The sequence below is a fragment of the Acomys russatus genome, chromosome 15, assembly GCF_903995435.1.
Source record: "Acomys russatus chromosome 15, mAcoRus1.1, whole genome shotgun sequence".
In the NCBI taxonomy this organism is placed as follows: Eukaryota; Metazoa; Chordata; class Mammalia; order Rodentia; family Muridae; genus Acomys; species Acomys russatus.
The window spans coordinates 41,427,385-41,444,888 of record NC_067151.1 but is presented as its reverse complement, the minus strand read 5'-3'; the positions used below and the strand labels follow the sequence as shown (position 1 = coordinate 41,444,888).

General features: G+C 41.4%; 1 protein-coding gene across 1 annotated transcript in view; it reads left to right on the top strand.

Moving 5' to 3' along the window:
- Positions 1 to 17,504, top strand: part of Veph1 (ventricular zone expressed PH domain containing 1) — a 205,494-nt gene that overhangs the window by 109,720 nt on the left and 78,270 nt on the right. Inside the window, exons 7-8 of the mRNA XM_051157270.1 lie at positions 2,991 to 3,200; positions 4,060 to 4,457. Coding sequence (XP_051013227.1) covers positions 2,991 to 3,200; positions 4,060 to 4,457 — 608 coding nt within the window. The remainder of the gene's footprint in view (positions 1 to 2,990; positions 3,201 to 4,059; positions 4,458 to 17,504) is intronic.

Here is a 17,504-nt window from a genome sequence, read left to right as displayed (position 1 = left end):
GACTCCATTCTCAAGTTAGTCACAGTGTTATTGGCCTGGGAGCCCATACTTGAAACTAATCATCAAAGCATGGAAATGTGTGCAGATCAGTGCTAACTCCACATAGCTAATGTTGGAATTGTATAGAACCGTGGGCCACCCAGCTGGTGATGGAGAACTATTTTGTATGAGACAAAGATACAGATTTTATGTCAGAAGTGTGGAGATTACAAACGGCTCCTTTTTACCTTGGTGAGTATACTCAAGCTGGAGAGATGCCCCAGTGCTCAAGAGAATTTACTGTTCTGGCAAATGTCACAAATTCAGCCCCCAGCACCTACATAGTGACTCACAACAGCCTGTAACTCTAGTACCAAGGGATCCAATGCCTGCTTCTGACTGAGGTGGGCTCCTGCTGTGATACAAATATACACACTCAGGAACAAACACATACATATAAAATAAGTAAGCTGTTTTTAACAAATTAAAGTACCCTATGGCAGCTTAATATTAGGATACAGAGAAGAGAAACACATTCTGCCTCCTGTCATCATCGTCCAGCTCAGAGAGTGTCAAGGATCTGTCCAACTCCCACCACCATGGCTCATCTGCAGTTATTTTTTCCTTCCTTTTTTAAAAATTTTGGTACATATACATTTATGTTATTACACATATATACAATAGATTACCTATGGCAAGAAGAACTGTGACACAATCAGGAATCATATAAATGTTACATTCTTAGTGTTTTGGTTATTTGTATTAGACAGCCTTGAAGAAAACATCTTTCCTATCTTGGTGCATCTAAATGTCTGACTGTAAATCAATCTCCATTACGTATTGCCATTATCAACTTAGAACACCTAAAAACATCTTAACCCCTAAACAATTAAGCTTCATTGTAAAACTAAGCTACCTGGTCTTCAACTCCCCGAGTATGCCGGGAGTGCAGTTTGGTAGCTTTCCAAATGAAAAGATGACACAGACAATTTGCTACCTGAATAGTCACCAAAACCTATAACATTGGAGCATCTTCTTCAGCCTTCTGGCTCAATATATCTGACAGACATATTTGTGAGGCAGGAACTATTGAGGACTTGTTTACCCTGTCTTGGCAGAGTTTGGCTGTCAACTCTGCCTGCATCCAAGCTTGCCTTTTTTTTAGGCAGAATCCTGTCTGTGGTAGAAATGAGGGTCTTTTGTCCAGTGGTTAGTTTGTCACATTTGAAGCCATCTCCATAAGAAGGTTCTTTGATGTTCATCATCCTCTTTGAGGTAGGCTGGGTATTGCCAGGAGTTAACCTGTCTCATTGTCAGTGAATCTTTAAAGTAATAAAAACATTTTAAATGCCATATTCTGCATGTCTCTGGGGTTTTTGAAGACTTTGTCTTTCTATAGAATCATATCTACTTGCTGTATCTAAGATGTATATTCTTGTGACAAAAGTAGACTAGCAATTAAGATGACCATGATTTAATCTACTAACATTTAATTTATATAACTCATTTCTCCTAAACAGCTTGCTATAGCACTTTCAAAGCATTGGAAGTAAACCTTGTATTATAATTGAGTTATATGGAAACAATAACTCGTGTGTGTGTGTGTGTGTGTGTGTGTGTGTGTGTGTGTGTGTGAAGAATAATCTTACATTTTAATTCTATGCCACTGTATCTGGAACTTATTTTGCATCTATATATAAAATTCTGTATCAGTTAGTTAAAAATATCTTTTGAGTGACAATTGAGGCTTTAAGTTGAGGAGTAGATTTGCTAATCTACTTTTTGTTCTATCTTCCATGTACATTTCTATATACCCCCTTCTTTCTTTTCAACCACTTTCTCCAAACAGGATGTCAATGTCCAGTATGCTGCGAGGAATGCATCCTGTCAGGTCTGAGCCAATGTCAGTGTCTGATTCTTTTCTTCTGAAAGCATATAATTTCTCACAAGCATTATACAGTCCTAAAATTATAAGTGTATAAAAGGTGTGTGTGTGTATGTGTGATGCATGGAACAATTAAGGCTGGATTTCTGCTCTTTATATGAGCAGGAAAAGAAGACATCTGTAAATCTCCATTCTTGCCATATGAAGAATGGCATTTAATAGTAATTCATAGGGGTCCTTTAGTCAACAAGAATCATTGTCTGTGCCTAGGCACTCACGTTTCAGCCACTGTCAGAGCTAGTCCCATATGGTTCTTAACCCTGCCTAGAAGATTCTTGGTTCTCAGGGGTCCTCAAATAATACCACATTTTAATGACCCACAAAATGTTTGATAAATTCTTTTAAAACATATTTAGAGAAATGTCTCAGCAGTTAATGGTTCTTGTTACTTTTCTTCAAAGGACCTGAATTTGTTTCCCAGCATTCATTTTGGGCAGCTCACATCCACTTGTATCTTCAACAATGATGGATCTTGCTCCCTTTTCTGGCCTCCGCCGTCTTCCAGCACACATGGCATACACACACATATACACATAAAAATACACATAAAACACCAGTTTTTTAAAAAACTAATTTTTCCCATATCCTAAAATTGAGAAGACACACTTAACTTTGAACAGGAAAGACTTACGGTGACTTGTCTAAAATTAACAAAGCCATGAGTTTGCAGAAACCATCAACAACTTCTACCAACACATATATCAGTACACGTAAATGTTCTATGAGATGTGTGGTGTGAATTACTTACTGCCTTACTTTTGAAAAGTTTTTTTAAAAAAAGAATGTGAGGTCGACCTGCTTTTATTCCCCAAGTCCCTGGAAAGAATTTCCAATGCAGCGTTGGCTTGATCGCCAATGTTTCTAACGTTTCTAACGGCACAACCAGCCAGCAGTAGAAGCAATATCAAAGGCCTGTCTACAACAGTCAGTAAAGGGTTGCCATACAACCAGTGAGAAAATTATCCAGCTGAGTTTCATTTCCAGGTAAAGGGAGGTGGAGTAAAGTCTCTCTGTTGCAAAGGGTGTGGATGACAAGAAGCTCATGCCCTCGTCTCTGTTCTCTTAGGAGAAAAATCAACACTGAAGTTGGCTTTCCTGAGAAACTGGGAGAAGCCAAGACCACAGAGCCTGAAAGTGAAGACCAGGAAAAACTCCAAGTTAAAATCCAAGCCTTTGAAGAGAAAATAAGTGCTGAGAGCACTACCCCTGGCTCTGCGCGGAGATACAGCTTAGACCACAGCTCTAAGGAAGAACGAAGAAACATTGGATTTAGCAGGTATAACTTTTGTTCAGTCATCGTTTTGAAGTATGGGGTTGTATTTGCTATTGCTTCTGTTGCCACAGTACTGTAGGGGTGTTTTATGTTTTGTTTTGTTTTACCTGTAGCTACCCAAAGTTCTATTCTTTAATGAATTCAATATTACCCATAGTGCTCTCATTATTCAGGTATCCCTTCTATTTATTCAGGACAGTGGTTCTCAACTGTCCTAACACTGTGACCCTTTAATACAGTTCGTCATGTCGTGGTGACCCCCAAACATAAAGTTATTTCATTGCTACTTCATAGTTTTGTAACTGTTATGAATCCTAAAGTAAATATCTGGTATTCGACCCCTGAAGGTGTCACAAGCCACAGGTTGGGAACTGCTGACTTAGTGGATGTAAGCGGAAGGCAAGCATCTGGCTTTAGCTTTAAAATGCCTTTTGAAAACAATGCTAATTTGTGAGACTGGCCATCAGTTACGTCTCTTCACTCTGGTGAATGATCAGAGACAAAAGCTAGAAAAAAAAAACCCAAAAACTCGTATGTCTACCATTTTACAGTCAACTTCGCTATGAAATTGATTTAAATCTTCATTAGAACGCACCTAGATAGTCCCTTCTTTCTTTTTTCTTTGTGAGGCTGAGGATAAAGCCCAGGGCCTCATGCATATGGAGCGTGCACTATGCCATTGAACCTGTATCCCAGCCCTGTATCCACAGAGTGCTATTCATCACACACTTCGGTGGTCCTCATTTTCCCCAGTCCATTAATAGTGTCTCATGTTGGGGGAAGTGCGTTGTTGTCCTAGTGGGGCTGTGTTTTCTTGCCAGGGAATGAGAGCATCTTTAAGTCTTCTAACCTTTCACTATAGGTCCCGAAGTTTGGCTTTGAATACAGTGTTCTCAAACATTGTGAGTGCAGAAGGTGGTGAAGTGGATGAGCGGGCAGGGATGCATGCCAGCATCTCTCTTTCTGAAATAGACCCACTTAGCCACGGAATCGGCAAGTTGCCCCTTAAGATAGACATGCATGGATCACAGCTGAGAAACACCTCAGCTTCACACCCGACTATTGTACATATAGAACCAGAGACTGTGCCTGAAAGTGTTAAAGAAAGCATGCAGGAAGAAATTCCAGAGACAGCCACAAGGCCTGCAGAATACCAAGATAAGCTCTACTTGCATTTAAAGGAAAACCTCAGCGAAGTGAAGGCTTATGCTGTGGAAATCACAAGAAAGATCCCAATCCCAGACCAGTGCACCATTGAAGGTAAGCGCTTTGAACTTGCCACACTCGAGAACTTTCAGATGTCAATGAAGACCACAAAACTCTAAAAAAAACACCTAAGTACTCGTACCTTTTGGTGCACCTTTTGAAAAATAGATCACCTGAAAACATCTTCTAGCATCTTTGTGCCTTCTCTGAGTAAAATTGAAACATTCTTGGTTTTTATCCTTTGGATGCTTCTAAGTCTCTTGATTTTGCTAACGGGTTCCTTACTCCCAACATACAAAAGGGGAAAAACAGTGGCCTGGAAGCAGGCTTTAGGGTAAGGGCATCCAGAAACTGCTTCCAGCCAAGTACTCAAACAGGGAGGCTATGCATTGCTCTGACTGGGAGGATATCCTCTTCTTCCATTGCTGTGTTCTGCTTTGGCCACTAAGGGGCTCAAGATCTCAGTACCCAACACAGTCTCTGATTTCTAAGAATTCAGAGTACAAGGGGAATGTGGTGGTGCAGATGACAAGCCAGCAAAAGTGAGGGGCACAGAGACAATGAAGGACAAAGTAAAGACAGACCCCCCAGGGGCTAGACCACTCACAGGAATATGGTGTAAAGTGGCACAAAGACGTAGTCAGACTGAAGTCATGACAGGATCAGTCACAGCGTCTTGCCACATTGTAAAGGACCCTTAGTCCCACAAAATAATCACTGAGCATATTGAAGCTTTCTCTAATTACGATTTTGACATTTTGGTTATCACAGAGTCTTGGCATTATTTTAATCTCTTAAATGTTATTTATGTCAACCAACAAATCTCCTGATACTCTTACATGCCATGTCATGTGCCCTGACTCTGGGAATGTTCAAGACACAAATGCAACACCCCCAGGGCAGATTGGAGGTGGAACTGGCCTGTGTGTATCAAAGAGACTGTGGGGCTCTTTGAGCAATCCACAGACAAAAGACACCTTCTCTTTAATGAAATTGAGGTCTTGGCATGCCGTCTTCCCCCAGGAAGAAGCCAGGGAGATCAGCCCCCAGAAAGAAAGAGCAGAAAGGCAGAGATCCCTGGAGGGTCCACTTGTACACACTCTGCTTCCCATCCTCTATCCCACTTCCAGCAGGAAGAAAGAATTTATTCTGCTAAGCCAAAGAAAGGAGGTCCAAGTGTGACAAATGTAATTAGTTGTTATGTATCTGTGCAGAGGCTGGCACTTTCAGTATCTGTAGCAGTCTGATCAGCACCCCCCTAAATTTCTTTTCTAATGGTAAAAATGAAAGTGGTGTTGCATACATTCAACTGTTTTTTTTTTCTTTAAGAATATGACTTTTTATTTATTTGCTTGTTATGTATATAGTGCTCTGCCTGCATGTAAACCTGCATGCCAGCAGAGAGCATCAGATCACATTATAGATGGTTGTAAGCCACTATGTGTTTGCTGGGAATTGAACTTGGGACTTCTGGAAGAGCAGTCAGTGCTCTTAACCTCTAAGCCATCTCTCCAGTTCCCACATTCAACTGTTTTATATAGTGAAGTATACTATCTATACTATGCTTTATATAGCAAAGTATACAGGCTGTGGGGATACCTAACTTAGTAAAGTTCAAGTTGGGTGACCTCTTCTTAATTGTTCTTTTGCTAATAATCTATTAGTGGGGTCAAGAGGTTAATGCAAAAGATAAGTGAATTTTAGAGTGCCATAAAGGGTATTTATACCAAAGAGAGTTAAACACATTTCACTTACTAGAGTAAGCTGCACATATGTGCATGCATGCCTCTGTGTGTGTGTGTGTGTGTGTGTGTGTGTGTGTGTGTGTGTGTGTGTGTGTATGTGTTTCTTTGTTTCAAACCTGGCCAAAAATATAAAAGGTTTGCTCTATCATGAGTGTTAATCATGTTGCAATGTGTAAGAAAACCTACAGAATTACTTCAAACACCCAGTTACAAGAATTAGTTGAGGAGTTAAAAATCAGCTTTAGACCCAACTGACTTGGACTTTTCTTTTCCAAATGTTGAATGAATGCATTATTGGGAGGGGAAAAAAAAAAAAAGGTGGAAAAGCGCATTTACTTTTGATAGTGATATTTCTGGCCAGGGATAACTTGGAACTGAGTGTGTATTTTTTAAGTTGACATGTTGGGATTCCTTCATATTTTTGTAATTTCCTAGGAAATCCCTGTACAAGGACATGTGTAAGGGATAGAATATTTATAGGACTCCCTGGTGATGCATCTACCAATGAAATATTTGGGCTAAGAAGCTACTGATATTGCAAAGACTGAATGAGTTATTCAGTAGACACCAGCCGTCCTCTGGCTGGCATGCTTTCTCTTGTTTCATAAATTAACTTGGCACAAAAGTATTTACCTCTTCGTCCTTAAAACTTACTGAGGAACTGGGCTGAGAAAGGATGGTAATGTCAAGTGCAGTGTTAGCCTAAATGAAATGTCTGCCCTTTCTGAGTAAATTATGCAAGATAATAAAAGAGACAAAGAAGAAAATAAGCAAAAACAAACAAAACTTTCTGAAACATTTAATAAAAGAGTCAATCAGTAAGAAACAAAAATGAACAAAAAATATTTTGGAGTGATACTAAAGTCCACAGCGTAAAAACAGGACGAGGCAACCTTCATGAGACTCTGGATATTAGGTTGGTTCATATGAGGAAGACAGAAAATGCAAAATGTTCAACTATTTCATCTACAAAAACATCAATGTCATGTGACTTAACCTGGCACTTCAATAATAAATAATGATTTTTAAAATAGACATCTTGTCACAAAACTGCAGAAATCAGTATGAGATGACTCAAGGTCACAACAGCATTTTAAACCCTGACCTTGGTCACAGTGGAAATCAACAATAATGGAAAAGTGGATCTATATAAATCTGACACCATCTCTGGAAAAAAAATTGTCAAATCTCAGGTCTTGCTGAAGTTGGATCATTATTATTTTAATCACTTTTCAGCCTGATCACAACCCCCTCCCTCCTCTCCTCACAGTCCCACCTTCACATCCCTTTTCCCCATTCCCCTTTTGGAGGCCCACCCATGGGTCCCAACCCACCCATCAAGTCACAGCAGGACTAAGCACATCCTCTCCCACTGAGGCCAGATAAGGCAGCCCAGCTAGGGGAAAGGGATCCAAAGGCAGGCAACAGACTCATAGAGAGCCCTTTCTCCAGTTGTTAGGGGACCAACTTGAAGAACAAGTGCACATCAGCTACATATGTGTAGGGGCCTAGGTCCAGCCCATGTATGCTCTTTGGTGGTTCAGGCTCTGTGATTTCCCATGAGCTCAGGTTAGTTGACTCTGTAGGTCTTCTTGTGGTGTCCTTGACCCCTCTAGCTCCCTTAATCCTTCCTCCCACTCTTCCACAAAACTCCCAGAGCTCTACCTATTTTTTTTGCTGTGGGTCTCTGCATCTATTTGCATCCTCTGCTAGATGAAGCCCCTCAGAAGACAGTTGCACTAGGCTCTTGTCTGCAAGCATAGCAGGATAAAATTAATAGTGACAGGGGTTGGCTCTCTCCAATGGGGTGCTTGGTTGGATCATTTTTTGTGTTGCAGCATTTTTGCTATTGTGTTGGCCAAGTTGCCAATCACTGCAAGTCATGTACATGTAAGCAAACATGGCCTATTGTCACTATTTGATTATATTTACATACAAGACCAAAAATATTGGACTTAACCTAGTGAAGGATGTTTTAAAATTTTGAATCACTGGAATTCATTTCCTGTGAGCAAACTACTCAGAGGCCAAAAGCATATGCACAGATAATATTAAGTAAATCTTTAAAAATCTGGTCCATCTCTGGAGCTCTGCAAAGAACTTCTGAGCTTGTAAGAACCCATCAGTGTTATTTTGGTTTACTTTGAAGTACTTCTTGACTGGGTGAAAATACATCCCATCTGTACATCGCATCGCAAGCCTGACTTGCAGAAAGCTTATTTTTAACCTTAGAAGGCGATTCTTCCTCCAACTAGTCCATATGAGCTGATTTTGCTCCTTGAAGTGAAATTCACTGTAAAAATCAAGAAAGATTGGTGCTCTTAACAACAAGTAAAGCCTCCTAACAACATTGGCAGGCACTTAGTATTGTGGTCACTGAGAGGGCACTGTCAACACCGGTCCCCACGCCCTTCTAGTGCAATCGCACAGTGGCTTACATCTTGGTGAACGCAAAGCCAAAGCTGGCATTCCCGAGAAAGAAATGGGTGAAGAGAGAGGCATAGGCTGAAACAAGAGAGGAATCTTGGGTGGACACATGGGGCTTTTACCAGGGATGGGGTACATTTGAAAACACTTTAGGTTTAGGCACACTCCTGAGCATGCTCAGCTTTATGTCATTGTTAAAGGATGGGTGACAAGCACATTGTTTGAGCATTCGAAAATCAAGGTCATGAAACATATGGAGTTCAAGGGATTAAAATTCTGCTCAAGAGCACTTTGGGCATGATCGCTTGTACTGTAAAGATGGTGGCGGGAATGCCTCTGGGTAGCCTGGGCTTTCATCACCAAGGGCTCCAGGTGATGCTCCGGGTAAATGTTGAAACAGACAATTAGAAGCTTGTCGGAAGTCTTTTCTCCTTCAAGGTACCCAGCTTGCCTAGCAGCAAACAGTCCAGCAGTGATAATAATGCGCATCTGTTTACTGGTGCTGAACTTCAGGATTAAGATAGTTTCTCCATCAAGAAAGTTGTGAAAACCTGGAGCTGGAAAATCATTTGAAAACTTTTCATAAAAGTCGAGAGCAAAGAGCAGCTTAGCTTCACTGTGTTGCTACACTGGCCCCTTTTCTGAGCCACTGATTAGGGAAGTCTGAGGCAGTTTCTAGAAATGCTTCTCTTGGTACTCCCTGGCCTGTTTCTCCAAGGAGTGGATCTCAGCTAAAGGAGGCGACATCACCGTGGCTGAGGGGGCTTCCTCTATGACTTCCTGCCAGGACGTGTATGGATTCAAGTCTCCTGGGACTTGATCTGTAAATCTGTTGAAAAGAGTCCTCTATGCATTGCTTTCATGAGTTCACACCAGACTCCGGCCATGTGCATTGTGTACCAAAGCAAGAGCAGGTGTTAGGTTCAGACAGCCCTACGACAACAAATCAATGCCTGGGTCATTACCCACTTTCATCCCAAATTCCAGTAGCAGACACTAGGTACTGTCATTACCTATTAGCTATGTTTTTAAAGGCTTCTGCTTGAAAAGAAAATTTGGGTTTTCTTTAAACTAGAAAGTCATTTTACCATCTTCCTTGAAAAGCCTGTGTTGCCTTGGGACATGAAGTTTATCCACAGGAGAGATACTCATTCGCCCAACTAGGAAATAACATGAAGCCAACTTGGTGAGCACTGATGCGCTCCTAGGCTGCCTGTGCGGAGATCCAGAAAGGTTTATTTGTCTGTCAATGAAACCAGACATTCAAAACCTGCAAACAACCAGTCCTTTTGATATAGTGTTCACCTTGGACATGTCTCTGATGGTTTAAAGGGGACCTTGCTAACAAGTAATTAGAGGTGAAAATACGCTTGTAAATGAGACAAAAATGTACACGAATGTAGTTCACATACTTTACCCTAAAGATAACCTTTATTTAAAAAAAAAGAAGTGGTTGCTATGGTGCATCTCTTAGATACAGTCTTAGATACAGTCTCCTAAAGGCAGCATCTTTAAACTATACAGTTGTATGGTGGCAAACTCACCTACAGTCAGTATTTGTATCCATTTTTCAGAGGAGCTTACATTCAGATTTTTATTGGTCATCCACTATCATTGTTTTGGGATTGCAGTCTCTAAAAGTAACAGTGACATTGAGCTACTGAGAGTCCCCTGCAGAGGGAGGCACTCTAGTCCAGTGCCACACTGAGATTTCAGTGGAGCATCCTCTGTTTTCCACGGAATTCCACCATGATGCTGCCCTGTAGAGAACCAGGCAGCCTCCAGTTGCCATCAGATCTTCATTTCAAAACAGAAGAGAAACACTGTATCTTGGTCCCAGCTGCATTTGAAGCTCTGGTACCCAGAAAACAGCATGATTCCACTGGGTAAACAATCCATGGGACAGAGAAAGGGATGGATAGCTGAGGAACATGGGTAATTTACCTCCACTTGCACCAAATTTCAGAGGATACAGATACATACATGTTTTTCCCCCAAGAATGTGGGCAGTCAGGACTCCTGGTGTTTGATAACATGCATTACAGCTTGCTTTCAGGAAGTTGAGTGTCCACACAAGCAGGTGAGTCTGTGAGGACCCAAGCACCTGTTGGCAGACTTGTGTGAAATGACCACATAGACACTTAGAAAACCCCTGGGTCACTTTTTTTGTACTTTAAAGAACTGGTAAGAGGAAACATATCAAACCTTTTTCTTTATCTTATACAAAGATTCAACAAACTTTTTAAAATAGTATTACAGGGATAATGATTCTTCAGATAGGTATTTTACACAAAGCATTTTACAGACATTAGCGTATTATGTTGACATTAGAAAAAAGCGACCAGTTCTCAGAAACTCTGAGGGGATGGGTCTCTCCTCTTAGAGAAACAGACTCGCTGGCCTCTTCTAGGAGGCTCTCCCCTAATCTAATCTCTCTTCTCTGAGAGATTGCATCTGTTTATGTCAAGAACAATGCATGGCTAGCAACAAAAGCAGGTGACTGTGTCCCCAACTAGACTCTCAAGGCCTCAAGGCTCAAGAACCTTGTCATCTGTCCCTTTAAGACATAGTGCTGGGCTAGACAGAGTGACACGCAGACAGAGGCCTAGGGCGTCCTTCTTTAGCAAACTGTAAAATGCTTAGTGATGACTGACAGATCCTTTTCTACTTACTTTCTCTGGGTACAAAACCATCATGCTCATTCACGAATAGAGAATCTAGTGGGTACCAGGCATTGCTCGTTTCAGGAAGATGTTAACCACAGTCAACACAGTCAACAATACATGAGTACAAAGTGGGATAAGTTGTCCACAGAACAGGAATGAGGGTCTTCACAGGTAGGCAGTACAGAGCCTAACCCAAACTGACAGTCCGGGCAGATTCTAGAACTGCCTTCTAGGAAAACCAGGAAGTGTGAATAGAGGTGTGGGCCTGGACCCAGCCTGTACAAAGGACCTAGAGAAAGAGTACAGGCCATGCCAGGGCCTGCAAAGTAACCATGGGAAGTACTGAATTGAAGCAAGAAAGAATTGTGGCTGAAGTTAGTCCAGGCTAGCCCCCACAAGTGCTAAACTAGAACTACTTAATGCCGTTAAGAAGAATCTGGTATGGAAAGATCCTCTACCCACGTGTCATCTGTAGAGGCGGCTAAAGAGGCTCCCAGGAGGACTCTGCCCTCCCACAAGAAGATATCCATTGCTTCGTTCAACAAAAATCCATTGAGTATCTATTATACATATGAGATGTTACTGCAAATAAAATTAGGAACCTGCTCTTTTGAAACATCCTATGGGATGAAGTGATTAAGAAAGAAAATATATAACATAATGCCAAGTCATGGACGGTGATATAAGACAGAACCTAGCCAGAAGATAGAGATCGGTGAGGGATGGGACTGCAGTTAGACTGAGTGGTTGAGAAAGGCTCTCCAAAAGGTGACCTGCTGTGGTTGCTTGAAGAGATGAGGCAGGAATGGATAGCAAACTCAAACCCCTTAGACAGACTGATGTTTCATTCAGGAAATGTGGACCAGGGTGGATGACCTGCAGGTGGCCACAAGTATCCACACCTTGTATGTTGCAAAGGGAAGCTGTCAGCAGTGATGGATGGGGCAGGGACCACGGGATGGAGGAAAGGGAGCTGGGCCTCATCACCCAAAGGATAAAAGCATCCTTTCCCGAGACAGATCATACTCAGACAACTCAGACTAGAGAAAGAGAGAACACAAAGAGATGGGAAATAAAGTTGAGTTTTAGGCATGTGAATTCTGGGATGGCTGTCCCTTTTTTAAAGGTATTAAGTCTTATTTTTTAAAACTACCTTTAGAGTTACAACAAAACAAAGTAAAAGGTGCAGAGTTTCGGTGGTCGTGGTTGTGCATGACTTTAATCCCAGCACTTGGGATGCAGACAGGAGAATCTCTGTGAGATCAAGGCTAGCAACATTGACAGAGTAAGTTCCAGGTCAGCCAGGACTCCCTAGAGAGTCCCTGTTTCAGAAATTAAAATAAAGATCTAACAAAAGAAAAAAATGTGCAGAGTGTCTCTAAACCCCACTCCACCCAGAGACAACCACCCGCACTATCCCCATCTGCCGAAACAGAGCACGTCTGCAGTTGGTGAAACTGTCTTGACACATCACCACTCAGCACATGGTTCACTGAGGATTCATTCTTGGCTTGTACCTTTAAGGGTAATCCACAAAGGCCAATTAGTGCTGTGCATCTGTTCATGCCATCCACTGGGGCATGGGCAACCTACCAATGCCCTTCCCCGAAGAAAAGCTGCTTCTCCCCCAAGCAGCCATCACCTGTGGATGGGAGCTCCTCCCACCTCCAAGATGCAATAATTTAACTGTCTTGATCTTTATAGAGGTCTTGCGTGAGAAACCACTGCTGCCATGAGTTCACGTGTCTAACAATCACTTTATGTAGAGAGCAGCCCTTTGCAGCACTGTTCCCCTTCCTCTGGTTCTTTTACTCCTGGCCCCTCTTCCATAATGTCCCCTGAGCCTGGGATTGGAGAGAGATAGGGATTGGTGTAGAGCTCCCATCTGCAGCTGAACACTCACAGCCACTTACTTTCAGTGCTTTGACTACTTATGGCTCCTGATATTAGCTGCTACCCACTGAGTAAGAAACTTCTCCAACCAAGGTTGGGAGCAGCACAGATCTGTAGCTATAAAAATAAATATTTAGAAAGTAGTTTCACAACATGACAATTTAGTAAAACACCGGTGAGTTTTCTTCCGGGCCCTATAGCTTCACTTGCCAAAATTGTACCAGGCATAAATTCCCTCCTGTGAAGCAGTGCTCAAAGAGAGCCATTCATCACCCCCATGAACACTTAACACTATGACACCAACGAGCACATCTTGCATAGCAGATCATTACCGTAGCATGCGTGATTCAGTGCTAGGTAAGACCGCTGCTGTCCTTTCTCCCCAAGTAGCTTACATAGCACCTTCTGGCACTATGAAAGCTAGCCAGCAGGGAGAGTTTCCTGGTCAGTTCAATCTTAGTTTCTTTATGTCCTACAACTGAAGTATGTGGTAATACTGTCTTATCATCTACTATGGTGCACAACCACGGGCAATAGAAATTGAGTGAGTTGGTATGGGTGCCTATGGGGCTCCTTGACCAGTAATTCATAAAGAAGTAACCCATAAATTAAGTGAGATTTCCACTTAATAACCCATGACTTCTGAGAGCAGCATTGTTTACCAATGGTAGATGCCTCTGTTGAAATTCCTTTTTAATTATGCTTTTGTTAGTTCACAAACTAATGGGGTTCCATAAGCCTTCTTCAAACATCTTTAGTTTGGGTTAAGCAACTCTGTACTCCCCTAGCTCCCTATGTCACATTACATGTATTCTACTATGCCTTTTGATTATATTTTTTACTTGGCTTGCAAAATCCTAGGTTCCTATGTGGCTCCCTCATACACACCTTGTTTAGCTAACCGCTCCTCTGAGACCTTGGTTTCCTCTCCTCATCCCTCCACTATCTGCTTGAATCTTTCTTCCCCAGCTTTCCCCTTTCCATTGGATTAGTCTTTTTTCTTTTTAAATTATTCAAGTTGCAGCTTATCATTGTGTCCAGTTTAATTCCAACGCTGTCATGCTAGACCTGTTTGAGACAGGAAGTGTTGAAATCGATAGTCACAATGTACATTCCCCCCAGGTGTTGACTACGTAAGGATTTCCTCCCTACCTGTGACACGGTTTTCTGAGTGAACAGTGATGAACTTTGCCAGAAATATTGCCTTTCAGAGAAAGATTACTGACAGCCTACAATGAACTATGAGAACTGTATACTACATTAGATAAAACTAGAGTGAGTTAAGAGGAAACACAAAATCTGTCTTGGACTTCCATGACCTGACTTTCCTCTGATCCTTCCTATCTACTTAAGATTTGTTTTTAAAAATACTCTCATCATCTGAAGATTTCATGCATGAGTATTGTATTTACATTATTTCCCACCCACACTCTTCCCCTTAAAATGTCTCCCTCTAAAAGCCATCACCTCTCCTTCCACATATGTGTGTATGCTAGTGTAATTCCCAAATGTACAAGATTAATCTTAAGATGCTGAAATTTCCATCTTCTCCTACTTATTCCCCATTGATTTACTCATTCATAAGTCTTCTTGAGTGCCTGCTACATGACAGCACCGCTCTAGGCACCTAGAAGTTTTCAATGTGATAACCTTAGCTTCATTAAGACTGTTCTACTGAGAAAAGGCAGGGAATAAATAAGATAAATACATTGTACTGGTTGATTTTATGTCCACATGACACAAGCTAGAGTTATCTGAAAGGAGGTAGCCTTAATTGAGAAAATGTCTCCATAAGATCCAGCTGTAGGGCATTATCTTAATTAGTTATTGACGGAGGAACCCCCAGCCCATTGTGAATGGTTCCATCCCTGGGCTGATGGGCTTGGGTTCTACGAGAAAGCAAGCTGAGCAAGCCATGGGAAACAGTAAGCAGCACCTTCCATGGTCTCTGTCTCCAGGTCCCTGCCCTGTTTGAGTTCTTGTCCTGACTGCTTTCTATGCTGAACAGCAATACAGAAATGTGAGCCAAATAAATCCTTTCCTCCCAAGTTGCTTTTGGTCATGGTGTTTCATCACAGCAACAGAAACACTAACTAAGACATAAGTGCAGTAGGTAAGATGTTAGGATGGTAAGTGCTTTAATAAAAGAAAAAGAAAGAGAATAACCAAAAGAAAGGAAATTCAACCTTTCAGGAAGAGGTGGAAAAGTTACTGGGACTCTAAAAGGACACATAAAAATGTTGCCATTGTTTTTTTGTTTTTTTGTTTTTTTGGTTTTTTTTTTGTGAAGAATCACATTGAGGTGCAGGTTGAAGAGAAAAGGAGACATACAGAGAAATTTGATCATGATACTTTTCTTCAAAGTTTAGAGTCTTTGGGGACTTGCTATGTAGACCAGGCAGGCCTCCAACTCGCAGTGATAGCCCTGCTTCTGTCTCCTGAGTGCTGAGGTTAAGGTGTGCACCACCATGCCTCGCCCACAGTATGGAACTTCTAATGAGAATACTCTGCTTCACTAATAGAGATGGTGGCAGCTTGAACCCTGATGATGATTCCAGGCTCTGAAGCATCCTGTCTTAACTGTGTTCTAGTCACAGCTGTGCTGTGGTCAATTCCCGTTCCTTGGATGGGTGGCTTCATTTCCTTTGCTGTCATATCCTATGCTTCCTGCCCCCCAAAATGTACTAAGTTTGTGGATTTTCAAGCTGTGTTGCCTTAAAACCTTTGAGGCTGTTCACAGGGTGACCAAAACAATTTAGGAAAGAAAAGGGTTTATTTTATCTTGCACTTTCAGGTCTCAGTCCATCATTGAAGGAAGTCAAGGGAGGAACCTGAAAGCAAATAACAAATAACCAATAACAAATAACAAGGAGAGTACAGCAGAAGCCGTGGGAGATGATGCTTGCTAACTGGCTCTCTGGATCACAAATTAGCTTGGTTTAGCTAGCTATACTAGCTTAAGACCACCTACCTAAGGAATGGTGCCACCCACAGTGGGCTGGGCCCTCTACACCCCCACATCAATCTAATTTAGGTAATACCACGGTTAGGGCTTTTCCTCTCAAATGACTCCAAGCTGTGTCAAGATGACAATTAGGCCTAACCAAGAGAGTCTCACTAAATCTTAGTATAAATTTTTGGTCTTATAATTATGCCAACTCATAAATACAGTCATACCATGGGAACTTTTCATGCCAATTCATAAGTATAGTCAGACCATGGGAATTTTTATTTGTTCTCTTTTTTTACCAAAGTCTTCAAAGTTGTATGAGTCTACCATAAAAGACTCAAGACCAACATTCTTCACATTTATGCGGTGTTTATATTGTCCAATCTCAATAATTCAAGTATCAAATATGTTGGTCATTTAAGATTTGTGTTATTATTTTAGAAATCGTGTCCTGTTTAAATTTGAGTTCCTTGGTTAACTGTGTATTTTGAAGTAATGTGAAGCAGGAAAAATTATATTTTCTTAAAGTAATTTAGTAGTTATATGAATAAAGCAGTTTAAAAAATAAATTCTAAAATAGGAAATTTACAAAAGAAAAAACTAGAATAGCATGTTTGCACTCATGGCTGGTTAAACTATTATCTGTAATATGTTTAGTGTAAATGATGACTCTCTAAAGACAAAGGAAACATCAAATTTCAGGTCAGAAACTGAGTTTTCAAATACTTGAGGCTTAAGAAATCCCCAAATGTTTTAACCAAGTATTACTTTTGTTAACTTTTGAACTTAAGCATATTTTTAAAGCATGCAACCCATGTGTTTAAAATTCATTTCCACTTTATCCATCAAGACATGGCCTGGGAAGCTCCTCTGATCTCCGTGGGGTGTCCCCCAGAGCAGAAATCTTACCACGACATGAGCTTTGCCAGTGTTAAGAAGCAGCCTGACACATATCAGAATGTTAACCATACTGACTTCTGAAGCAAAAAAGAATTTTTTAGTTTTGATCACAGTCCTTTCCTTCCATTCAAGACGCAGCAAAATAATAAGAACTTGACAAGGAGCCAGCCGGGCATGAACAAACTGTTTGCTCAGGAAGATGTGACTGCTTCTTCATTATAGGCAAGGCTGCCTTGAATACCTGCCATAGCACACGAAGCACGTTAAGTAAAATAAACACGTTTAAACATCATAGAAACTGTCACTACCCATTTTCAACCCACCCCATTAACTTGCACTTCTACAGAAGCCCAAGTCACTTCTGCTAACAATGCCGCCTTTGTCTCCTCCAGACAGAGAGGCTGAGGCTCTCTAGACAGGCGATGGCGATCCTTGGCTCCCGCTGGATAAATGAACTCCATCAGTTATTCATAAAAGTGGAGGAGAAACACGGGGTGAGGCAGTTGAGTGGGTGGGAGCA